Genomic DNA, 26313 nt, shown 5'->3' on the forward strand with positions numbered 1-26313 from the left:
AATTAGATGCAAGCCTCAACTGAGGCTATTATATAAACAGCGTTATGGTAATGTGGCCGTATTGTCTCTCATGAGTTTCACAAAATTTTACCAAACGAACCAGTTCGTAGCTGGATTCTTCACCGATCTTTTATACCTTCTCCAGAACATAAATGTTGTTCGGACCTCAAGTTCTGTGAGATGGAAGAAATTCCTTTGTTATCTCTATGAAAACTTCACTCTCTCTCTATACTGTGGCCATGAGGAGATAATGTACAGGAATTTATGACCTGAGGTCACAGCAGCCTGAGTGTAGGAGACAGGGAGAGGGGGATGGGCTTGCTGTACCCAAAGAGGGCAACATCATGACAAAAGGGAGTAGGCAAACGCAGGTCGGGGACAGGCGAGAGTTCATATACCAGGTCAGAGTCCAAACAGTACAAGGGGATAGGCAGGCTGGTAGTCAGAACAGGCAGGCGGGTTCAGAGTCTGGACAGTTAAGGGTTGAAACCAGGAGGACTAGAAACGTACAGAAACTGGGGGAAAATGGAGCAAGGAAAACCACTGGTTGACTTGGAAAACAAGACGAACTGGCACAGAGAGACAGGAAACACAGGGATATATACAACGGGGATAATAGGAGGGGGTGGAGATAATCACAAGGACAGGTGAACCAGATCAGGGTGTGACACCTGTATGTATTATTAGGTTACCAGGTAGCAATTAAGGTGTGTTTTGAAATAATGACTGTCAATTATTTTTATATACTTTTCATCAACAGGGAGACTTTGAGGTCAAGGTGGACTTGGCAAGTGACACACTACGAGATCTGAGACAGAAGCTCTCTGATGAAAGTGGAATCCCAGCACATGTCCTCCATTACAAGTAATATTATGTGCATATACAGTATAATTTAATAATTTATTCATACATTTAATAACAGAAAAAAGCAGTAAATTAATTCATAAACACAGGACATATAATAATTTTACCATCTATAGTTTCAGTACACCTTTTTTCTCACATGATAAGCATTCACTACTATTATAATGACTTATTTGATCACAGTGATTTTGGAGGAACATTAAGGACTGTTCTATACATTTTATTCCTCATAAAAACACATAATTAATAAACCTCGATACATTTAATGTTTTGACTACATATAGTATCAATATAACTTTCACACAGCATCAGTAGCCATGATAAGCCATCATTATTAAGTCAATGTTGATGTTTCTGCAGACGTGAACGCGGTGGAGTTGGACAGACTTTGCTAGATTGTGGAATCAATAAGGAGTCAACTGTGGGCTTTTCTCTGTCCTCCTTCCCTGATGAGCGTCCAGACATTAAGGAATTCTACTTCAATGATGTCGTACCCTCAGTGCAACAATCCCAGAAAGGACTCAGTGCTTTCTTTTCTTCACTTTATGCCATTGTGAGATATTCCAATATTTATTACACTGTCTTGTTACTGTCATTTTAACCATAAACCATTATAAAAACATCAGATTTTTTATTACCATGCTCAGGGAAAGCGCACTACAGTGTTCTTTTGCTTGTGCCGTTGGCGTTCTAATGTACAGTACTTTGCCACATCATGCATTAACTTCCCCATTATCCTTATAGAACGATAAACATTATGGAGAGGGAATGAACAAAGTGATTGCATACATTCGAAAGCTCAGTGGGTGCAATCCTCTGGCCCAGAGTCTGCATCAGCTGTTGTGCAGAAAGGAGGTTGGAACAACGACCCAGAAGGTAATGCATATTTTGTCAAACAAACTTATACATATAGAATAATTTAAGTCCACAAATGTATGAATAAAATGTATTAATTTGTTTTAGGTTGCTATCGTTGAAGGATTGTACAATCTCTTCAGAGAGCTGTTGCCAAGCCTCCAGAAAAGAAGAGGTGACAAAATCATTGAAGACTCAGATGTTTTTGAGAATGCACCAGTGTGCTGGGCCTACCTGTTATCTGAAGCAAAGGTGGGCCCATTGTCTTTTGAGATAACATTGATTAGAGCAGATGTATTGAATGAATATGCATTACACGATACAAAATGTTTTTAATGGGAGATTGAGATACTGCATGCACCTCTATTTGTTTGGTAGTTAAAATATCTTTCAGACCAGGAGCATTTCAAAATGAAACAAATGTATCTGTTTTTGTTCTCTACACTAGAAAGAGAGTTCACAACATGAGGTCTATGCACCGATAGTCTTGAACTCTCAACCTGGAGAACGTTTCTGCGACCCAGTTCGAGTTCCTGGGTTACCAGATGTCTTTGAGAGAGAGTATGTTCTGCAGAAAATCAAAGGTAAAACATCAGCAGTTGTGGGTGCTTGTGATATGAACAGCAAAATATTTACTGTACCATCTACATGTGGCAAGGGCCCTACTAATGGGAAACTTCTCTGCACTACTTTTTAAGTACAAGATGATTCTACAGTATGGCGAATGCCATCATATCATGTGCCAAATTCCATAACTCAGGTCAATTGGCTCTAGATTCTAAGCAGTGGTTTGCTACATGTTCACCATCAACTGTTGCTATTTTTTACTCAACGTTTCAAGCAGTCCAATCACAAGTTTTGAATCAATAGCTGTGACTTGATTGGCTAACTGCAGCTATAATGTTAGACCTAGGAACGGGTTTGCTTAAACTGGTGGACATGTGCCTTTAGAGTTAACATAACTCATTAATAGAGGTGATGAATGTAGTTTCATGCCAATCGATGTTTCCTTCCAAAATTACGATTCTGTTTGGAACCCGGCATGGCAATGTTAATTGAATTTTGCTCTGATAGTCCAATATAGTGGGCATATACAGTCAAATACGAAGTTATTGGCACCCTTGAAAATGACATTATTTTATACTAATACAATTGCTCACAGAAAATATTTTCTTTAACAAGTAATACAAAATATCTAAACAAGATAGGTGTCAAAATGATTGGCACTCATGTTTTCAATACTTTGTGCACCCTCACCTTACGAGGATAACGTCAATTAGCCTTTTTCTATAATGTTTTATGAGATTGAAGAACATATTGGGAAGGATCTTAGACCATTCCTCCATACAGAATCTTTCCAAATCCTTGATATCCTTCTGTCTGCGCTTATGGACTGCCCTCTTCAATTCAAACCACAGGTTGTCAATGGGAGAGACTGAGATGAAAAGTTGGTAGAATCTTATTCAAAATGATTCACAGCTATAATGGCTACCAAAGGTGCTTCTACCAAGTATTACCTCTGGGGCGTGAAGACATACACAATCTTTGTTTTTGTATTTTTTTAAAGTAGGAACATTTTCCTCTAAAAATATTTAACTTTGAAAAATGTGGAGTAGGTTCTGAATATTGGTAGGAATTTGTATTTCATTTATTCCCTTTTTAAATTAAATTTTAAGGCAGCATGTGAAGACAGTGTGCAAAGGCTCACTAGCGACTATCTTTTTTAGATGTTTAACTTGTTAAACAAAATATTTTCCCCGAGCAATTGTATTAGTATAAAATAACATAATAATAAAATTAAAAAATGCATATAGCTTGGTATTTCTATTTATTTTATACTGTGTTTTTTGCTCATCTATTTCAAGGGTGACAATACATTTGGATTTGACAATAGTGTCTTTTTCTTCCAGCACCTATAGGTTGATGTACATTTTTAATTGATCATGTAATTAGCAAAGCTTTTTCTGAATTTTTGCCAAATCTTCATATTTTACTTACCTCAATAGAAGGTTGTTAAACTACAGGCTTTATGGAAAACCCTGTGAAGTAAACAATGCAAAGAATGCGAGTATGAAAACTTGGACAAAGAATCTTTGAAAAATGTTGTTTTAAAGTGTTTAATCCTAAAACTAACACAGATCTTTGAGTGATATTGTTGCAGTATAAATTGGATATAATTATTTGTAAGCTATTTGGGGAGGTTTTTAGAGAATCCTAGCAAACACAATCCAGGGCTTTATATAGATAATGTATTTTAATTCATAGTCAAACCCAGATTTAATAGTACTACACCTATGTTAATGATTGCTGAGATGTGTAGATGACTGCACTGGAAGAGTAAGGTAATGTTTTTAGATCTTGTTTTTTCTATATACAGTACCTTGCAAAAGTATTCAGACCCCTTGGATTCATTCACATTATATTGGTTTACCAAGTGGGATTGAAATGTTTTTAATTAGTTAACAATCTACTCAAAATATTCTAATGTCAAAGTGGAAGATTTTTTATTTATTTATTTAAGATGAATACAAATTTGATAACGAAATATAGTCATTGCAAAACTATTCAGCCACTTTGTTTAAATTAGTTCAGGAGTAAAATTTGGCTTAACAAATCACATAATAAGTTACATGGACTCTATGTGAAATAATAGGGTTTGATATGATTTTTGAATGACTACCCCTTCCTCTGTCCCCCCATACATCTGCAAGGTCCCTCAGTCAAGTATTACATTTCAAGCACAGATTCAACTACAAAGACCAGAGAGCTTTTCTAAAGCCTCATTTAGATGGGCAGTGATTGGTAGATGGCTAACAATAACAAATCAGACATTGAATATCTCTTTAAGCATGGTCAAGTTAATAATTATTCTGTGGATTATGTGTGAAACCACCCAGACACATCAAAGATAGTCATCCTTCTGAACTCTGCTGCAGGACAGGAATGAAACTGCTCAGGGATGTTACCATGAGGCCATTGGTGATTTTAAAACAATTACAGAGTTCAATGACTGTGATGTGAGAAAACCGAGGATGGATCAACAACATTGTAGTGACTCCACAATAATGACTTAAATGACAGAGGGAAACGAAGAATACAAATATACAGAATAAAACATGCATCTTGTATGCAACAACGCACTAAAGTAATACTGCAAAAATACCTGTGAAAGGAATGTACTTTTTGGCCAAAATGCAAAGCCTTATGTTTGGGGCAAATCCCACACAACACATCACTGAGTAACTGCCTCCGTATTTCCAAGCAAGGTGGTGGCTGCATCATGGTATGGGTATTGGCAAAGACTAGGGAGTTTTTCAGGATAAAAGAAATGGAATGGAGCTGAGCACAGGCAAAATCCTAGAGGAAGACCGGCTTCAGTCTGCTTTACACCAGACACAGGGAGAGGAATTCACCTTTCAGCAGGAAAATAACCTACATCACAAGGCCAAATCTACACTGGAGTTGCTTACCAAGAAGACTGAATGTTCCTGAGTGGCCAAGTCAGTTTTGATGTAAATCTGCTTGAAAATCTATGGCAACTTTGGCAAGACTTGAACATTGCTGTCTAGCCATGATTCCCAACATTTAACAGAGCTTGAAGAAATAATCTTTTTTTTTTAAAGTTAACATTTTTCTTACACTTTCTTACAAAATACAGAGTATTTTGTGTAGATGGTTGACAAAAAAATTACAATTAAATCCAGAATGGCGCGTCTTTAATGAGTTGGACACCAAGTGAGTCATTCATAAGAAGAAGAGACGCCGCTACAGAGGTCGACGAGCCGGATGCCAGGCGAGACTGTCGATAAATGGATAATCTACCTTTACCCTCCGTTCTACTGGTGAACATGCAATCAATGGAGAATAAACTGGATGAGCTAAATTCGAGACTATCCTATCAATGGGACATTAAAAACTGTAATATATTTTTAGCTGAACAAGGACATGGGAATATATACACTTAGCTGGGTTTTCCGTGCATCGGCAAGACAGAACAGCAGCCTCCGGTAAGATCAAGGGGGTTTGGGTGTGTCTCTATGTCAACAACAGCTGGTGCGCGATCTCTAATATTAAGTTAGTCTCAAGGTTTTGCTCACACTATTTACCAAGAAAGTTTTCATCTATATTCTTTGTAACTGTCTATTTACCACCACAAACCAATGCTGGCACTAAGACCGCAGTCAACAATTTGTTTAAGGCCAAGTAGCTTAGTGGTTAGAGCATTGGACTTGTGCCTCTGAACAAGGCAGTTAACCCACTGTTCCTAGGCCGTCATTGAAAATAAGAATTTGTTCTTAACTGACTTGCCTAGTTAAATAAAGGTAAAAAATGAATAAATAAGCAAACAACAAAATGCTCATCCGGAGGCGGGGCGTCTAGTGGCCGGGGACTTTAATGCAGGAACACTGAAGTCCATTTTACCTCATTTCTACCACCATGTCACACAGTGGGGCAAAAAAGTATTTAGTCAGCCACCAATTGTGCAAGTTCTCGCACTTAAAAAGATGAGAGAGGCCTGTAATTTTCATCATAGGTACACTTCAACTATGACAGACAAAATGAGAAGAAAAAAATCCAGAAAATCACATTATAGGATTTTTTATGAATTTATTTGCAAATTATGGTGGAAAATAAGTATTTGGTCAGGCCTCTCATATTTTTAAGTGGGAGAACTTGCACAATTGGTGGCTGACTAAATACTTTTTTGCCCCACTGTATGTTCAACTAGAGGGGATAAAAACCTCTAGATCACCTTTACTCCACAAACAGAGACACACACAAAGCTCTCCCTCGCCCTCCATTTGGAAAATCTGACCATAACTATATTTTCCTGATTCCTGCATACAAGCAAAAACTCTAACAGGAAGTACCAGTGACGCACTCAATATGGAAGTGGTCCGATGAAGTGGATACTAAGCTACAGGACTGTTTCGCTAGCACAGACTTGAATATGTTCCGGGATTTATCCGATGGCAATGATGAGTATACCACATCAGTCATGGCTTCATTATTATGTGCATCGAGGACATCGTTCCCACAGTGACCATACTTACATATCCCAACCGGAAGCCATGGATTTACAGGCAACCTCCGCAATGAGCTGATGGCTAGAGATGCCGCTTTCAAGGAGCGGGACACTAATCCGGATGCTTATAAGAAATCCCACTACATCCACATCGTTGGATATGGCAAGGCTTGCAAACTATCATAGATTACAAAAGGAAACTAAGCCGCGAGCTGCCCACTGACGCTAGCCTAGCAGATGAGCTAAATGCCTTCTATGCTCACTTTGAGGCAAGCAACACTGAACCATGCATGGGAGCACCAGCTGTTCCGGACGACTGTGTGATCACGCTCTCCACAGTCGATGTGAGTAAGACCTTTAAACAGGTTAACATTCACAAGGCCGGATTACCAGGACGCGTACTCAGAGCATGTGTTGGTCAGCTGGCAAGTGTCTTCACTGACATTTTCAACCTCTCCCTCACCCAGTCTGTAATATCTACATGTTTCAAGCAGACCACCATAGTCCCTGTGCCCAAGAATGCCAAGGTAACCTGCCTAAATGACTACTGCCCCGTAGCGCTCACATCTGTAGCCATGAAATGCTTTGAAAGGCTGGTCATGGCTCACATTAACACCATCATCCCAGAAACCCTGGACCCACTCCAATTCTCATACGCCCCAACATATCCACAGATGAGGCAACCTCTATTGCACTCCACGCTGCCCTTTCCCACCTGGACAAAAGTAACATCTACGTCAGAATGCTGTTCATTGATGACAGCTCAGCTTTCAACACCATAGCTCCCTCCGAGCTCATCACTAAGATAAGGACCCTGGGACTGAACACTTCCCTCTGTAACTGGATCCTGGACTTCCTGACGGGCCGCCCCCAGCTGTTGAGGGTAGGCAACAACACATCCGCCACGCTGACCCTCAAAACGGGGGCTCCTCAGGGCGGCGTGCATGGTGCCCTCATGTACTCCCTGTTCACCCACGACTCCAACACCATCATTAAGTTTGACGACAACACAACAATGGAAGGCCTGATCACCAACGACGAGGAGACAGCCCATAGGAAGGAGGTCAGAGACCTTGCAGTGTAGTGCCAGGACAACAACCACTCCCTCAACGTGAGTAAGACAAAGGAGCTGATTGTGGATTACAGGAAAAGGAGGGCCGAGCACGCCCCTATTCACATCAAGGGGGATGTAGAGCTTTAAGGCCCTTGGTGTCCACATTACTAAGGACCTAGCTTGGTCTAAACACACCAACACAGTCGTGAAGAGGGCACAACAAGCCTATTCCCGCTCAGGAGGCTGAAAAGGGTAGTGCAGATGGCCCAGTATATCACTAGGGCCGAGCTTCTTGCCATCCAGGAACTCTATACCAGGCCCTAAAAATTGTCAAAGACTCCAGCCACTCAAGTTATAGACGGTTCTCTCTGCTACCGCATTGACCCCCTCATTTTATTCATATTTATTTGTGTTTTTTGCACTGACTGTCTTTCACAAGCTCAATGTACACTCACTGGACTCTAACCATACACATACTACACTGTATATACATACTACACTGACACACACACACACGGACACACAAACAAAACACACACATGCATGCATATTGACACCACACACACATTCACATTTTTCACACACGCTGCTACTATTCTGTTTATTATCTATTATCTTGTGACTGCACTTGAAGAAACGTTCAAAGTTCTTGAAATGTTCTGTATTGACTGACCTTCATGTCTTACCTCAATTACCTGGACTCAATTAGTACACATTTCACGTTAAGGTTGTTGTATTCTGTGCATGTGACAAATAACATTTGATTTGATTTTAATCCCACTTTGTAAAAATACAATGTGAAGAAATCCAAGGGGTATGAATACTTCTGCAAGGCACTGTATATGTGAATCAAACTTTGACATAATAGTTTTATGTAGCATGATCTTTAATTGCATGATATACTGTTTTCCCATTGTTAAGATGGAGAGAAAATCCCAAACTGCTCTGTGGAGATCCTGACAGAGACTTCAATGTCTAGAGCCTCTGATGTTGAAAAGATTTTACTCAGCCTGCCTCCATCCATCAAGACGTTCCCTGTTTGGATTTCGTATGGACGTGTAACTGGTCAAAAGTAGGCTTACAATTATTTCATGATATCATACAATACTGTATTGATATATAGTGTATTGGTAATAATAAATGTAATGGTTTAATATTAATAAAAATTAAAGCTTTCAGATCAATCTAGATGGGACATTTACAGAGATGACTAAAGAATTGAAAGCATACCCTCATCTGACGGTCACTCCACCACTGCTGTTGAAGGATTTAGGAGTGGATGGGCCACGTCTCGTTCTTTTGAAAGAAGGTAAAATACTGGGCCTTGTGCTAACTAGTTCCAGTCTTGAACTAGTTAGCCAGTATTTGAGCTTAATATGTTTATGAATTCTCACATAACTCTAGGTCTTCCATTCCTGTGGCGGTCCTCGTGAGAGACAGTTTCATCATAGCGCTTGATGGTTTTGTGACAGCACTTGAAAGAAACTTTCAAAGTTCTTGAAATGTTCTTTATTGACTGACCTTCATGTCTTAAAGTAATGATGGACTGTCATTTCTCTTTGCTTCTTTGAGCTATTCTTGCCATATGGACTTGGTCTTTTACCAAATAGGGCTATCTTCTGTATACCCCCCACAACACAACTGATTTGCTCAAACGCATTAAGAAGGAAAGAAATTCCACAAATTAACTTTTCAATTGTTAATTGAAATGCATTCCATGTGACTATCTCATGAAGCTAATTGAGAGAATTCCAAGAGTGTACAAAGCTGTCATTAAGGCAAAGGGTGGCTATTTGAAGAATCTCAAATATAAAATATATTTTGATTTGTTAAACACTTTTGTGGTTACTACATGATTCCATATGTGTTATTTCAGTCGCTGTTGTGCCTTCACCACAGTGTCCATGTGCTTTGACCATTTCACCTCCTCGGAGATGTGTTTGCCAAGGAACTTGACATTTTTGACCGTCTCCATGGCGACCCTGTTGATGATGATGGGGGAGTGCCTTTCCCTCTGAAGTCCACATTCAGCTCCTTTGTTTTGCTGACATTGAGAGAGAGAGAGGTTGTTTACCTGGCACAATGCCGTCAGAGTGGCTACCTCCTCCCTGTCGGCCTGGCTCGGCGTAGTTAGTAATCAGGCCTACTGTCGTGTTGTCAGCGAACTTGATGATGGAGTTGGAACTGTGTGAGGCCACGCAGACTTGAGTATACAGGGAGTATATTAGGGGACAGAGTACTCATCCTTGTGGGGCCCACGTGTTGAGAATCAGTGTTGAGGAGGTAATGTTGACTACCTTCACAACCTAGGGTCGGCCCGTCAGGAAGTCCAGGACCCAGTTGCATTGGGAGGAGTTCAGACCCAGGGCTGTGAGCTTTGTGGTGAGCTTAAAGGACACTATGGTATTGAGGGCCGAGCTGTAGTCGATGAACAGCATCCTCACATATGCATTCCTTTTGTCCAGGTGGGTAAGGGTAGTGTGCGATGGCAATTGCGTCATCCTTGGATCTGTCAGGGCGATAGGTGAATTGGAAAGGGTTGAGTGTGTCGAGGAGGTGATGTGGTCTTTGACTAGCCTCTCGAAGCATTTCATGATGACAGACGTGAGTGCTACGGGTCAGTAATCATTCAGTTACTTTCCCTTTCTTGGGCACAGGGATGATAGTGGACATCAATCAGGTGGGAATAGCTGCCTGAGCCAGAGAGAGATTGAAAATATCAGAGAACACAACAGCCAGCTGGTCTGCACATGATCTGAAGGTGCGGCTAGGGATGCCGTCTGGGCTTGCAGCCTTGCGAGGGTTAACGTATTTTACTTTAAAAAATAATAATTTTACCCCCATTTTTTTCCCCCAATTATTAGTAATTACTGTCTTGCGTCATCGCTGCAGCTTGGGAGAGACGAAGGTCGAGAGCCATGCATCCTCCGAAACACAACCCAACCAAGCCGCACTGCTTCTTAACACAGCACGCATCCAACCCGGAAGCCAGCTGTACCAATGTGCATGCACTGCACCCGGCCCGCCACAGGAGTCGCTAGTGCACGATGAGACAAGGATATCCCTACCGGCCAAACCCTCCCTAACCCGGACGATGCTAAGCCAATTGTGCGTCGCCCCATGGAACTCCCGGTCGCGGCCGGTTGCGACAGAGCCTGGGCTCGAACCCAGAGTCTCTGGTGGCACAGCGCTACCCAGGAGGCCACACGAGGGTTAACACATATGCCTTCCGTGGAGACCGTAAGTACAGTACGTAGCCCATGTTGTCCTCATGGGCTTTCCAGGGCAGCTCAGAGTCATTGTGCACGAAGCGAAAAAGGTGTTTAGCTCAGAGAAAGAAAAAGGTGTCGGGTTGAGTTGGTTTTCCGCAATGTGGCTGGCTTTCTTTTTGTAATCCGTGATTGTCAGGAGCCCCTGCCACACACAGCTTTGTCCAACCCGCTGAATTGGTCCTCCAGTTGATCCCTGTACTTGTATTTCGCCATCTTAATCGATCTGCGTAGGTCGTACTTGAACTGTTTAACCAAACTATTGCCCCTGGTCACGTTGCTGTGTTTATAGAGATTCTGCTTATAAACACGGCAAGGTGACCAGGGACAATAGTTTGGTTAAACAGGTTTCCCCACAAGGCTGCCATCAATCCATGCTTTTTGATCTTGAAAGACACTATCGGTATCACATCTATGCATTTTTTAATGAATCTTAGTCTGCGTATTCATTGATGTTATCGCTAGAGGCAACCCGGAACATATTCCAGTCCATGTAATCAAAACAGTCTTGGAGCATGGATTCTGATTGGTCGGACCAGCGTTGTACAGACCTGACCACCAGAACTTCCCTCTTGAGTCTTTGTTTGTAGGCGGGGAGAAGCAAAATGGAGTCATGGCCAGATTTGTCGAAAGGAGGACGAGAGAGGGCCTCATACCCATGTCAAAAAGGCATGTAGCAGTGGTCAAGCATTGAATTTTCTGCAAGTTAAACAGTCAATGTGTTGCTAAATAATTCGGGAACACGGTCCGTAAATTCCTTTTGTTAAAGTCCCCTGTGACAATGAACACTGCCTCTGGGTATGCAGTCTCCAGTTTGTTCAGGGACCAATGAAGATCTTTGAGAGCATTTTTGGTGTCAGCTTGGGGTGGGATGTACACAGCCATAGCGATAATCCCTGAGAACTCTCTTGGAAGGTGAAATGGCCGATAATTAATGGCCAAGTTTTCCAAGTCGGGAGGGCAGAAGCTCGCCAGTTCCTGTACATTTTCTGAGTATGTTGCAGAATCTGATGTCCCGATGGAAGGAGATCCTCGCTCTGAGTTCATCAAGTTTATTCATTAACGATTGAGCATTGGTGAGTAATATGCTCGGTAATGGAGGACAGGTCGCCAGGCGTTTTAATCTCACTAAGACCCTCTCCCCCACGTCTGCCTCTCGCCTCTGCTTCCTTCTCTCCGTTACGACTCTCAGGCAGCCCGAAGTCTCATCAAAGAGGCTAGTAAATTTTTCCTGCCGTCTCAGGGAATTCCCGGAAGGTCGGGTGGACAGTGAATACCTAGCAATTCAGATTTTAATAGTTCTACCCGGGTGTATGAAGCAATGCACAAAACAAACAGATTAAGAACATTTGAGAAAACACTATCGAAAACATTTAAAAAGTAGAAACCTGCAATGTTTTATAGGAGCTTGAGGCGAGGCACCCTACGTCAGCGCCAGCTTAGCCAAAAATACCATCTTAGCCAAGAGTACCGCTTAGATGTAAAGTCCCCTATTGAGGGGACTAGCGTGGTTCTGGTACTGGTTCCAACTGCCCTTTTAGATTAGAAATCGATCTGTGGACACTGTAGATCAAAATTCATGCTTGCATTCAGCGACAGTACTAGTTCTCACGGACTCAGGAGTATATCTCTTCCACCTGTGTGACACCACTTGAAGCTGGATGTCCTGTCTACCATTTAATTCGCTCTTCCGTCTGTCCATCAACTCTTGGCTAAACGCTACGTCACAGCCACTGACAAAGCACATGCCTGCCATCCTTACATTGTAGAGCAGCAGGAGAGTGTGGTAGCACATTCAGAGATCGATTTATACCTAACTTTATCAAAGTAATCTAAAATAATTCAGAGATTTTATTTATACAAAAAACACTTTCTGTTCGTCATAGATGGACAAGATTAATATGAGATGAAACGGAAGTTCCTAACAAGTTCAGGAAGCCAAGCTACAGCCCTGTTCTCAAGGTTGGGGGCAGAAGTTTTGAATCAAGAGAGCCCTTCAGAAAATATGGAAATGTTCTCTAACACCGAGCATAAAAGTATGTATTTTACAGTTAAAGAAGGTGAAATCTTATAGTTAATAGTTTTATAATATGATTGTACCAGGCCTATAGTTAGAAAGCATATAATTTCAAGCCTTTTATTCATACATTTTGTTGAATAGGAAATGCGTCATATAAAATATTTGAAAGGTGAGATATTAATCTTTCTTGGAGTATGCAGCATTGCTAGTTCTTTTTATGGACCTCTCATGATAAATAATTACTTTCGGGATTACATTTTAGATGACGTCTCACAGGTTAGTGCCTTCATCAGACAGCAAAATATGATACATTGCATTTACAGTTAGCAGTTTGTTTATCACATGCTTGTTTATTGAAGTGTGTATTTTGTTTATTTTATGAGAATATAAATGTTTTTACGGGAATAATTGCTTATGGTGTTTTGTGATTTTAATTGCTAGCCTATTGTTGCCATTTAAAGTGGTTTTCATGAGAAATACCTGTTAGTTTTTTTTAAACAAATGCCTCTCCCTGACAGATAACCTTGGTGTTTACATCGGTAAACAAAAAGGATCTCCTCAGGATATCAAGGTTTTTGATTGCTTAGCTGGGAAATGCAAAACGTTTAATGTGGACGAGTTGGCTCATGAGTGAGTATTTATAATCTGAAAACTAGTTGAACATTCAATTTAAGATCATAAGGCACTTCACAATTACTGGTGGGCTGTTCATGAATAAGGATAACATAGATAATTATTTAAATGAATGGACTGAACTATCATCTCCTTTATGTCACTTAATTACTATGTTACTATCATTTTCTCTCCAGAATGAGAGACACCAGGAGTGACCAGACATTCATGACCAGCAGGACACCAGAAGAGGCCATACTGGTAATTAATGATAGATTACATTTGCATCTATTTCTGCTGTTATATTTCTGCCACTGCTATGGCTCAAATGATGGAGATGTAGGCAAACACCAAGGAGCAGCACATGGTCTTACAGATACAGTTGAAGTCGGAAGTTTACATACACCTTAGCCAAATACATTTAAACTCAGTTTTTCACCATTCCTGACATTTAATCCTAGTAAAAATTCCCTGTCTTAGTTCAGTTAGGATCAACACTTTATTTTAAGAATGTGAAATGTCAGAATAATAGTAGAGTGATTTATTTCAGCTTTTATTTATTTCATCACATTCCCAGTGGGTCAGAAGTTTACATACACTCAATTAGTATTTGGTAGCATTGCCTTTAAATTGTTTAACTTGGGTCAAACGTTTCGGGTAGCCTTCCACAAGATTCCCACAATAAGTCGGGTGAATTTTGGCCCATTCCTCCTGACAGAGCTGGTGTAACTGAGTCAGGTTTGTTGGCCTCCTTGCTCGCACACGCTTTTTCAGTTCTGACCTCAGATTTTCTATAGGATTGAGGTCAGGGCTTTGTGATGGCCGCTCCAATACCTTGACTTTGTTGTCCTTAAGCCATTTTGCCACAAATTTGGAAGTATGCTTGGGGTCATTGTCCATTTGGAAGACCCATTTGCGACCAAGCTTTAACTTCCTGACTGATGTCTTGAGATGTTGCTTCAATATATCCACATAATTTTCCTTGCTAATGATGCCATCTATTTTGTGACGTGCACCAGTCCCTCCTGCTACTTCCAAAGCATACCCACAACATGATGCTACCACTCCCGCGCTTCACAGTTGGAATGGTGTTCTTTGGCTTGCAAGCCTCCCCCTTTTTCCTCCAAACATAACAATGCTCATTATGGCCAAACAGTTTTATTTTTGTTTCATTAGACCAGAGGACATTTCTCCAAAAAATCTGATCTTTGTCCCCATGTGCAGTTGCAAACCGTAGTCTGGCTTTTTTATGCTGGTTTTGGAGCAGTGGCTTCTTCCTTGCTGAGCGGCCTTTCAGGTTATGTCGATAAAGTACTCGTTATCAGTATAGATACCTTTGTACCTGTTTCCTACAGCATCTTCACAAGTTCCTTTGCTGTTGTTCTGGGATTGATTTACACTTTTCACACCAAAGTATGTTCATCTCCAGGAGACAGAACGCATCTCCTTCCAGAGCGGTATGACGGCTGCGTGGTCCCATGGTGTTTATACTTGCGTATTATTGTTTGTACAGATGAACGTGGTATCTTCAGGCATTTGTAAATTGCTCCCAAGGATGAATCAGACTTGTGGAGGTCTACCATTTTTATTCTGAGGTCTTGGCTGATTTCTTTGGACTTTCCCATGATGTCAAGCAAAGAGGCACTGAGTTTGAAGGTAGGCCTTGAAATACATCCACAGGTACACCTCTAATTGACTCAAATTATATCAATTAGCCTATCAGAAGCTTCTAAAGCCTTGACATCACTTTCTGGAATTGTCCATGCTGTTTAAAGGCACAGTCAACTTAGTGTATGTAAACTTCTGACCCCCTGGAATTGTCATATAGTGATAAGTGAAATCATCTTTCTGCAAACAATTGTTGGAAAAGTTACTTGTGTCATGCACAAAGTAGATGTCCTAACCGACTTGACAAAACTATAGTTTGTTAACAAGAAATTTGTGGAGTGGTTGAAAAACGAGTTTGAATGACTCCAACCTAAGTGTATGTAAACTTCCGACTTAAACTGTAGATACCTTGAATGATAAAGATGATAACCAAAAACGATCCATGTTGATGTAACAAAGTTATACAATATAATAGTTAGATTATCTCCTCCGTTTTGTTATAGCTAAATAATACTTCTCCATCCAACCTTTTAGGTGCTAGTGGATTCAAGCTCCTCCATGAATGAGACATGCTATGATTCCGATGACAACATGACACGGTTGGATGCTGTTAAACAGCTCTTTGATAACTTTGCAACTAGAAGCATGGCGTACAATTTTCATCATGTCATTGGCTTGGTGAAGTTTGACTCATCAGTTAAAACTCTCCACACATTTACAGAGAATTTGGAGACCTTTAAGGTAAATATATTTTATAATTTTATGAAGGCAAAATGGCAAATTGGTTAAACTCTCCTCTGTGGTTTGCCGCTTGCAAACAAAAATATAAACGCAACATGCAACAATTTCAAAGATTTTACTGAGTTACAGTTCATATAAGGAAATCAGTCAAATGAAAAAAAAACATTTATAAGTCACACCAGATACTGACTGGTTTTCTGATCCACACCCCCTTTTTTTTTTTAAACAGTTGAATATTTGTATTCCATAGATTAGGGCCTAATGAATTTATTTCAATTGACTTATTTCCAAATCCTTGAATTTGTCACATGTTGAATTTATATTTTTGTTCAGTATACGAACATCACATAATATTAGCATTTTAAGTAAACATTTTTGGCACTTACAGGAACACGTACACAGTCTGGAGGCCAATGGATGCACTGTGCTGTATGATGCCTTGAAACGTGGCATGTCTCAACTGAAACAAGTTGGAGAGCAATTTCCAGACTGCAGACTTCGCATCATATGTCTCACAGATGGGAATGATGATGGGTAAATAGAATGATACTATTTCAGTGTGTAAAACAGTGATTACCTTGACGTTACATTCATTGCGATAACACAAAGGTATTGTTCGATTGGATTGATTGGTTAATAATTCTATCCGTAGATCAATGACCGAACCAGATGCTGTCACAACCAAACTGATGAGCCTGAACATTGTTGTTGATGCCATCATTGTTGGAAAGGTGGACAACAACGTGCTGCGTGGAATCAGCAATGCAACAGGTACTGTATAATGTCTAAGAAGGACAAGTGTGTTTTGCATCAGAAGTGAGTATTACAGAATATTGTAATATTATTGATTTGATTTGATTTATTTAACCTTTATTTCGACAGATGAGCCTTGTATACACATCAATACACTAAAAGCAAGTTTCAAAGTTTATTCGCCACACACATAGGATACAACTGGTGTAAAACAGTACACCTTGAGAGCTCTTTCCCAACAATACAATGATAATAATAATATACTGTAGATAATAATAGAAAATAGAATAAAAACTTCCACACAAGAACTTTGATGTGAGTTAGAAACATGAGAATGCAAGTATATACAGGTCCTTGCCAGTACTTTATTCATGTGCAGGGGTACTGGAGTGGCTGCAAAACACAATCATAGAAAACAAACATATTCTTCAGTAGAAAACTTCTCAATCAGCCTTTAGAATTTCCCAAGAGGCACCATTTCAGAGCTCTAGCTTGGCATAAATAATTAGATACATTTTTATGTGATTTGAAGAATAACATATACTTGGTTTTACCTGCGTTAAGTACCAATTTCAGTTCAACAAAGGCTTTCTACAATGCAATGAAGGCAGATTGAAGCTCCAAAAGAGCCTGGTGTCATCTGCATACAGATGTATGATTATTATTGATTTTTTTGAAAATACCTACTTTGCTTATATAAACAGGAAAAAATCGATCCATGTGTCAAATGACTGTATTTCACAGTATACAGTGTATTCGGGAAGTATTCAGACCCCTTGACTTTTTCCACATTTTGTTATTCTAAAATGGATTAAATCGTTTTTTTTCCCCCTCATCAATCTACACACAATATGCCATAATCAAAAAGCAAAACAATTTGTTGCACATTTATACAAAAAACCCTGGATAAGTATATACATAAGTATTAAGACCCTTTACTCAGTACTTTGTTGAAGCACCTTTGGCAGCAATTACAGCCTTGAGTCTTCTTGGGTATGACACTACAAGCTTGGCACACCTGTATTTGGGGAGTTTCTCCCATTCTTCTCTGCAGATCCTCTCAAGCTCTGTCAGGTTGGATCGGGAGCGTCGCTGCACAGCATTTTCAGGTCTCTTCAGAGATGTTCGATTGGGTTCAAGTCCAGGCTCTGGCTGGGCCACTCAAGGACATTCAGAGACGTGTCCCAAAGCCACTCCTGCATTGTCTTGGCTGTGTGCTTAGGGTAGTTGTCCTGTTGGATGGTGAAACTTCGCCCCAGTCTGAGGTCCTGGGCGCTCTGGAGCAGATTTTCATCAAGAATCTCTCTGTACTTTGCTCCGTTCATCATTCCCTCAATCCTGACTAGTCTCCCAATCCCTGCCGCTGAAAAACATCCCCACAGCATGATGCTGTCACCACCATACTTCACCGTAGGGATGGTATTGGCCAGGTGATGAGCGGTGCCTGGTTTCCTCCAGACATGACTCTTGGCATTCAGGCCAAAGAGTTCAATCTTGGTTTCATCAGACCAGAGAATCTTGTTTCTCATAGTCTGAGAGTCCTTCAGGTGCCTTTTGACAAACTCTAAGCGGGCTGTCACTCTACCATAACCTTCTGGAAGGTTCTCCCATCTCCACAGAGGAACTCTGGAGCTCTGTCAGAGTGACCATCGGGTTCTTGGTCGCCTCTCTGACCAAGGCCCTTCTCCCCCGAATGCTCAGTTTGGCCGGACAGCTCTAGTCTTTTTGATTCTAAACTTCTTCCTTTTAAGAATGATGGAGGCCACTATGTTCTTGGGGACCTTCAATGCTGCAGACAAGTTTTGGTACCCTTCCCGCGATTTGTGTCTTGACAAAATCCTGACTCGGAGCTCTACGGACAATTCCTTCAACCTCATGGCTTGTTTTTTGCTCTGACATGCACAGGTGTTGTGCCTTTCCAAATCATCATGTCCAATCAATTTAATTTACCACAGGTGGACTCCAGTCAAGTTGTAGAAACATCTCAAGGATGATCAATGGAAACAGGATGCAACTGAGCTCAATTTCGAGTCTCATAGCAAAGGCTTTGAATACTTATGTAAAGGTATTTCTGTTTTTATTTTTAATACATTTGCAAAAATGTCAAAATCTGTTTTTGCTTTGTCATTATGGGTTATTGTGTGTAGATTGATGAGCGGGAAACAAGTATTTAATCCATTTTAGAATAAAACTGTAACGTAACAAAATGTGGAAAAAGTTAAGGGGTCTGAATACTTTCCGAATGCACTGCACAACACTGCAACTCTTTCTCTTCAGCCTGCTCAAAAGCCAGCACCCCATTTCAAAGCTGTTTGCAGCTATTTTTCTTCTTAATTTATTTTTCCCTGCCAGGGGCCAAAACAACACGTTTCTCTTGCAAAATGCATCAACTCCATCACATCTTAAAGTTACTGTTACAAAATAAATCACTTTATCAAAACAGTAACAATTGTCACCTAATGAGAATATTTATTTAGCAAAATCAAAAAACTAGATCGCTGCATCAAAACCATTTGTCATCAAATGACCATTTATTACACAATGGTTCAACAAATACTAACTGTAAACATCAATAAACCACTTTTTTTCTATGAAAAAGTTGGTAATACAGTTCTTCTACAATGATTTCTTTGGAACAACGTTGTCGATTTTCAAAACAGAGTCCACAAGACAGAACTCTGTGGCCTTTTGCAAAACAGCATTTTTTTAAATGTAGTTGCCTTCTCAAAACATAAATACATTCATCAAACCTATATTATACCATCAGAATTGCAAATACATTAATCAAAAGAACATGACTGCCTACAAAAATATTAACTCAACCAAGCTGACAAAACAAAAAGTTAATCTGTCTTTTAATATCCCAGTTGATCAATATATATTTGTTGCAGTTACTAAATCATGATGATCAAAACTTGATATACAAAAATACAACTATCAAAAGGTTTCTTTTATGCATATTTCACCAAACAATTTCATACACGTGAAAAATCTAATATTATTCATTCACTGGTATCATCACAATCCAACTCCATGTATTCAATACATGGGCTAGTTTGCTCATAGTTTTGTAGACTTTCCAGTGGCGCACATAAACACACCCCACAATAGAAATAAGTAAACTGATATGAATGTATAGACGTCAATCCACACCAAAGCAAAGCTCTGTAATGTTGGGGATGATGATTTAGGAGTAACCTATTTCTTTAACTGCATTGTTGGTTACGGGCTTGTAAGTAAGCATTTCACGGTACGGTCTGCTGTATTCTGCGCATGTGACAAAGTTTGATTTGATTTTGATCTCTGCAATGTTAGAGATAATCATAGAAATTAGACAGTCCCCGTGCCTAGCTCTTTTCCTATATTCTACATGTTTATGGCCTACTTAAAGCCATTTACAATATTCTGCAGTAGTATTTGTAGCTCCCTCCAGTAACCACGAGCACAACTGTTCCTTGATTTTAACTGGTGGTTTATTCTGTAATTTTAGTTAGAATTATCACCTTCCGTGAGAACTCATTGGCTGCTTATTCCTGGCATGAATTCACGCTTCATCCTTAATTATTATAACGTTACCATCGTAACATACACGCTTCAACCTTTATGAACTACACCTGAAGACATAAAAAAACCTAGCTAACACAGCGTGGGATTGCCTTCACTCCAAAAGTGTGTTGCTACGATAATAATCCCCGTTACAACAGTTTTTAGCCACGTAGTTCCGATTGTTTTACCATTTCCCCCGCATAGCGAACACGTAAACAATTCAAACAAAAAACAACGACGTCGATTGACAGGTTAATTGTCAGTTACAGTATTTACTGATTGCCGGAAACAGTGAACCCATTTGCAACTGTTTCACTTCTGATTAAAACAAAATGTTGGTATTCTGTGAACAAAACACTTTACAGTGAATTTTGTATTCATTGATGGCATTTCTATTTAAAGTTTTGCTACAGGTGGTCTATGATATGCAAGTCAGGTACAAAGGAAAAAATACTATTGGAAGTTCTGTAAAAGTATTTGAGCATTTGATCATTGCTGTTCTGCTATAAATACATTTCAACAAAGATCCCATTTTCTAGAAATTAACTGTACTGACTTGTGTTGGCTGAAGTAGTCTCAAATACGAAAGCAGGAAGATAAACATATTAAAACAATAATTAAACAACATTTGATACAGTTGGAATTGAGTGCTGTATATTGTAATGCTGTAAATGTGACAAAATACAGTAAACATCAATGAAATACAGTAATATTGAAAGTAGGTCTAATTCCAAAAATGAAATAGTGAAGAAACGTTCAAAGTACAAATGTGACTGAAGTTCTGTAAACAAAATTGTATGAAAGAAGTGACTGACATGACTTTTCAATTTAATTTGTGTTGATTTAGCTGGCAATTTAAAACATATAAATATGATCTACTGTATAAACCATGGAAAACAAAACAACTGTATTTATGGACTTATTGTGAGGTTAATAGTTATGCAAAGAGAGTTTACATGTTGATGCTAAAGACATTCCATCATGGGAGTAATTCTTATTAACTGTGAAAAAATGATTTTGTTTTGTTTGACATGTTTAGATTTTTGTGTCTTGTGTAAAGAGTTGTGTCTTGTGTTTTTGCAAAAGGTGTTTTGTGATAGCTGTCTACTGTTTTGCAAAAAAGTGCTTAGCATTTGCATTTAGTGTGAAAACAATGAGAAATGACTAACTATTGTGCAAAAAAAGTTACTGTTTGGCCTTGTGGATCCCTGTTTCATTCACAGTGTTCAAGCAATCTAGAAAAACTGTAAGAGGACACAGCAGACTAGTCTACTAAAATGTGATGTGTTTTTTGAGACACTACATAACAATGTCCCATATATTTGCATCAAGTAATAACAATGAAGCAACTGAATCCACTTCATCGATGTCTTCCTGTAGGAGGGTGTTGTTTTAAACCAGAGACGAGTAAAGCTGGTCTGAAGCTCTTTGAAATGGAAACTGTTCTGTCTTTGGAGATGAGGAAGCTGAAGAAGAAATTGGACCCATCCTACATTAAGAACGAGGTACGATCTATTAAATGAAATCTATTCAAAAAGTATATAAATGTTTCCATTTATTTTAAATTAATAAAGTGATCCATATTTAGTATGGATGTTAAAGTAACTGTCCAGTGAAAATCTCATTTTTAAAGGTGCAATGTGCAGAAATCGCTCTGCCATTTCCTGGTTGCTAAAATTCTAATAGTTTGCCTAATTTCAGTTTGAGACAAAACAAGCAGTCATTGTGTAAGGAATCATTATACCATCTAAACCGCTGTGAAATATATTTTCCATAACCAGAAATATTGTATTTTCAGGTGTTTGAAGCTTGTGTACAAAACCAAAAGTAAATGATACAAAAAGGAAACTTAAGAATGTGAAGCATAGAAATAGCGCACATGGAACAAACCTTCCACTTCTTAGACTTGCTTTCAATAGAATGACAGATATATAACTCACATTTATATTTGAATTTGGTCGGGTTGCCCAAAAATTGACATTGCACATATTCTGTTTGCTCATTCCCAAATAATGTTGTTGTCCTTTACTTGTAGTTATGGCCAAAGCATAAATGAGAGAGAACCCACTCAGTGAAACCCAATCTCAATAGTTTTTTTTGTTTTTACAAACTGTTTCCAAAAATGCTTGAAATTTGCCTGGAGAATGACATCATCCCCCTTGGCCGGGACAGGCCCGTCTGTGATTGGTCCAGCAGCGTTTTTTAAAATGTATTTTGATTCATTCTCCAGTGGGAAGAAGGAGACTAACATGCTACCCAAACCGCAGGCGTGCGTCCTCGTTTACCATCGCACGCAAGTTGATGTTTCAAGTTTCCACAGATGTCTCAAGTTTTGAGGGAGCGTACATTTGGTATGCTGACTGCAGAAATGTCCACCAGACTGTTGCCAGAGAATGTAACGTTAATTTCTCTACCTAAAGCCGCCTCCAACGTCGTTTTAGGGAATTTGGCAGGACTTCCAAATCGGCCTCACAACCACAGATCACGTCAGCCCAGGACCTCCAGATCCGGCTACTTCACCTGCGGGATCGTATGAGGGGGCTCTGAGGAGTATTTCTGTCTGTAATAAAGCCCCTTTATGGGGAAAAACTAATTCTGGTTGGCTGGGCCTGGCTCCCAAGTGGGTGGGCCTTTGCGCTCCCATGGCTACGCTCTTGCCTAGTAATGTGAAATCCATAGAATAGAGCCTAATGAATTTATTTAAAATTTGCTGATTTCTTATATGAACTGTATCTTAGTCAAATCTTTGAAATTGTCATGATGCATTTATATTTTTGTTCTATATAATTTGAATTTCCAAGTGTATGCGTGTCTCATTGTCTGAGCTGGCAAAACAGTTTTTTTTATTTACCGATTTACTCTCACACCACTGTTGTTTCCACTCAGGCTAAGCAGGAGCACAGAAAAATACTGCTTTTTAACTCCATAATTATAATTTTTTGGAAAGACATCTATTAAATTATACACTGTAATTCATTTTAGGTTAATATTTCATAGAAATCTGGAACACTGGACAGATACTTTAATACACTTTTTATTTGATTTAAATATGGAAGTTAATACCATTGATATAAAACAAATTGTACTGAACAATGCTCATTTGCCTGTACAGAGCATTCTAGTTGCTCTGTTCGCCAACCGGGGTTATGACGAGAAGCCAGAGGTTGCTCTGCCAAGTCAACTAAACGATAAAGTGACCTTAACAGAGAAGTAAGTGATGTTCCTATACCAGAATTTCAAGAAGCATATACAGTGGGGCAAAAAAGTATTTAGTCAGCCACCAATTGTGCAAGTTCTCCCACTTAAAAAGTTGAGAGAGGCCTGTAATTTTCATCATAGGTACACTTCAACTATGACAGACAAAATGAGAAAAAAAATCCAGAAAATCACACTGTAGGATTTTTTTATGGATTTATTTGCAAATAATGGTGGAAAATAAGTATTTGGTCACCTACAAAGAAGCAAGATTTCTGGCTCTCACAGACCTGTAACTTATTCTTTAAGAGGCTCCTCTGTCCTCCACTCGTTACCTGTATTAATGGCACCTGTTTGAACTTGTATTCTGTATAAAACTCACCTGTCCACAACCTCAAACAGTCACACTCAACTCCACTATGGCCAAGACCAAAGAGCTGTCAAAGGACACCAGAAACAAAATTGTAGACTTGCACCAGGCTGGGAAGACTGAATCTGCAATAGGTAAGCAGCTTGGTTTGAAGAAATCAACTGTGGGAGCAATTATTAGGAAATGGAAGACATACAAGACCACTGATAATCTCCCTCGATCTGGTGCGCCATGCAAGATCTCACCCCGTTTGGTCAAAATGATCACAAGAACGGTGAGCAAAAATCCCAGAACCACACGGGGGGACCTAGTGAATGACCTGCAGAGAGCTGGGACCAAAGTAACAAAGCCTACCATCAGTAACACACTACGCCGCCAGGGACTCAAATCCTGCAGTGCCCGACGTGTCCCCCTGCTTAAGCCAGTACATGTCCAGGCCTGTCTGAAGTTTGCTAGAGAGCATTTGGATGATCCAGAAGAAGATTGGGAGAATGTCATATGGTCAGATGAAATCAAAATAAAACTTTTTGGTAAAAACTCAACTCGTTGTGTTTGGAGGACAAAGAATGCTGAGTTGCATCCAAAGAACACCATACCTACTGTGAAGCATGGGGGTGGAAACATCATGCTTTGGGGCTGTTTTTCTGCAAAGGGACCAGGACGACTGATCCGTGTAAAGGAAAGAATGAATGGGGCCATGTATCGTGAGATTTTAAGTGAAAACCACCTTCCATCAGCAAGGGCATTGAAGATGAAACGTGGCTGGGTCTTTCAGCATGACAATGATCCCAAACACACCGCCCGGGCAACGAAGGAGTGGCTTCGTAAGAAGCATTTCAAGGTCCTGGAGTGGCCTAGCCAGTCTCCAGATCTCAACCCCATAGGAAATCTTTGGAGGGAGTTGAAAGTCTGTGTTGCCCAGCAACAGCCCCAAAACATCACTGCTCTAGAGGAGATCTGCATGGAAGAGTAGGCCAAAATACCAGCAACAGTGTGTGAAAACCTTGTGAAGACTTACAGAAAACGTTTGACCTCTGTCATTGCCAACAAAGTGTATATAACAAAGTATTGAGATAAACTTTTGTTATTGACCAAATACTTATTTTCCACCATAATTTGCAAATAAATTCATTAAAAATCCTACAATGTGATTTTCTGGATTTTTTTCTCATTTTGTCTGTCATAGTTGAAGTGTACCTATGATGAAAATTACAGGGCTCTCATCTTTTTAAGTGAGAGAACTTGTACAATTGGTGGCTAACTAAATACTAATTTGCCCCACTGTATGTAACTTGGCAATTAAGGTAAACTACTGTATTGTTCTAACAAAACAAATATCTCACATAATAGTTCATTGAAAAAGAACATAAAAGAATCCAAGAGCAGACGCTTTTTGGAGAAGGACAAACGCATTCTAGAAGAGCTGAAGAGCCTGCACTGTGACCCACATCCATTCTGCACAGTTTTGCCGTCAGAGTCAGACTTTAGTAAGTAAACATTATTGATCTGGTAACACTTCAATCAATGGGAAATATTACTTTACTCTTAGGTAAAGTATTTATTTTTAGGACGATCTCGGTAGAAATGATACAAATAGAGGCTCAAGACCCTCAAAAGACATCACAGTAAAATAGGATGTATTGCAAAAGGAAATTGTAAAATGGTAGTGTATTGGGAAAAATGGGTTAGTCTGGATATCTGAGGGTTGGAATTATGATTTAGTGTACTGTATATATGAGCGAAAATAGCTGTAAGTAGCAGTAGAAGACATATTGTTGTCTGTTAGTTTACTCCAATGGGGACGGGTTGGTAGGGTTAAAAATAATAGGGCGATAAGAAATTATGCAAAGTTTAGTTTGATAAAAACCTAAAAATCTATCTGCAATACTGAAGCTGATCTTTTAAGTTGTCTTTAAAAAAAGACTGAGTGTACAAAACATTAAGGACACCTGCTCTGTTCTTAGACTGAACAGGTGAAAGCTAGGATCCCTTATTGATGTCACTTGTTAAATCCGCTGCAAGTGTACATGAAGGGGCGGAGACAGGTTAATGAAGGATTTTAAAGCCTTGAGACAATTAAGACATAGATTGTGCATGTGTGCCATTCAGAGGGTTAATGGGCAAAACAAAAGAATGCCTTTGAACGAGGTATGGTAGTAGGTGCTGGGCGCACCGGTTTTGTGTCAAGAACTGCAATGCGCACCGGTTTGTGTCAAGAACTGCAATGCTGATGGGTTTTTCACACTCATGAAAAACCGATCCAGCATTGGAGTCAACATGGCCCAGCATCCCTGTAGAATGCATTCGACACCTTGTAAAGTCCATGCTCCAACGAATTGAGGCTGTTCTAAGGACAAAAGGGGGGGGGAGGGTGCAACTCAATATTAGGAAGGTGCCCTT

General features: G+C 39.7%; 2 protein-coding genes across 3 annotated transcripts in view; both read left to right on the plus strand.

Moving 5' to 3' along the window:
• LOC110526774 overlaps positions 1–26313 on the plus strand; it is a 79086-nt gene that overhangs the window by 40648 nt on the left and 12125 nt on the right. The gene's annotated exons all lie outside the window — the stretch shown is intronic.
• Positions 287–16497, plus strand: LOC118944402. The gene is made up of 11 exons (XM_036963299.1): positions 287–647; positions 761–864; positions 1225–1417; positions 1609–1740; positions 1828–1971; positions 2168–2303; positions 8721–8871; positions 8972–9108; positions 13607–13718; positions 13898–13961; positions 15843–16497. The coding sequence occupies exons 4-11, from the start codon at positions 1633–1635 to the stop codon at positions 16095–16097; spliced, it is 1107 nt and encodes a 368-aa protein (XP_036819194.1). The 5' UTR covers positions 287–647; positions 761–864; positions 1225–1417; positions 1609–1632; the 3' UTR covers positions 16098–16497.

This window comes from Oncorhynchus mykiss, chromosome 26 (assembly GCF_013265735.2).
Source record: "Oncorhynchus mykiss isolate Arlee chromosome 26, USDA_OmykA_1.1, whole genome shotgun sequence".
Taxonomy (NCBI): Eukaryota; Metazoa; Chordata; class Actinopteri; order Salmoniformes; family Salmonidae; genus Oncorhynchus; species Oncorhynchus mykiss.

Bases quoted from the DNA above. Each gene is read 5' to 3' on its own strand.
- LOC118944402 (XM_036963299.1), top strand. From the start codon at position 1,633: ATGAACAAAGTGATTGCATACATTCGAAAGCTCAGTGGGTGCAATCCT. The intron at 9,109-13,606 runs GTAAAATACTGG...TCTCCCTGACAG, and splicing joins TCTCGTTCTTTTGAAAGAAG to ATAACCTTGGTGTTTACATC. The intron at 13,962-15,842 runs GTAATTAATGAT...CCAACCTTTTAG, and splicing joins CACCAGAAGAGGCCATACTG to GTGCTAGTGGATTCAAGCTC.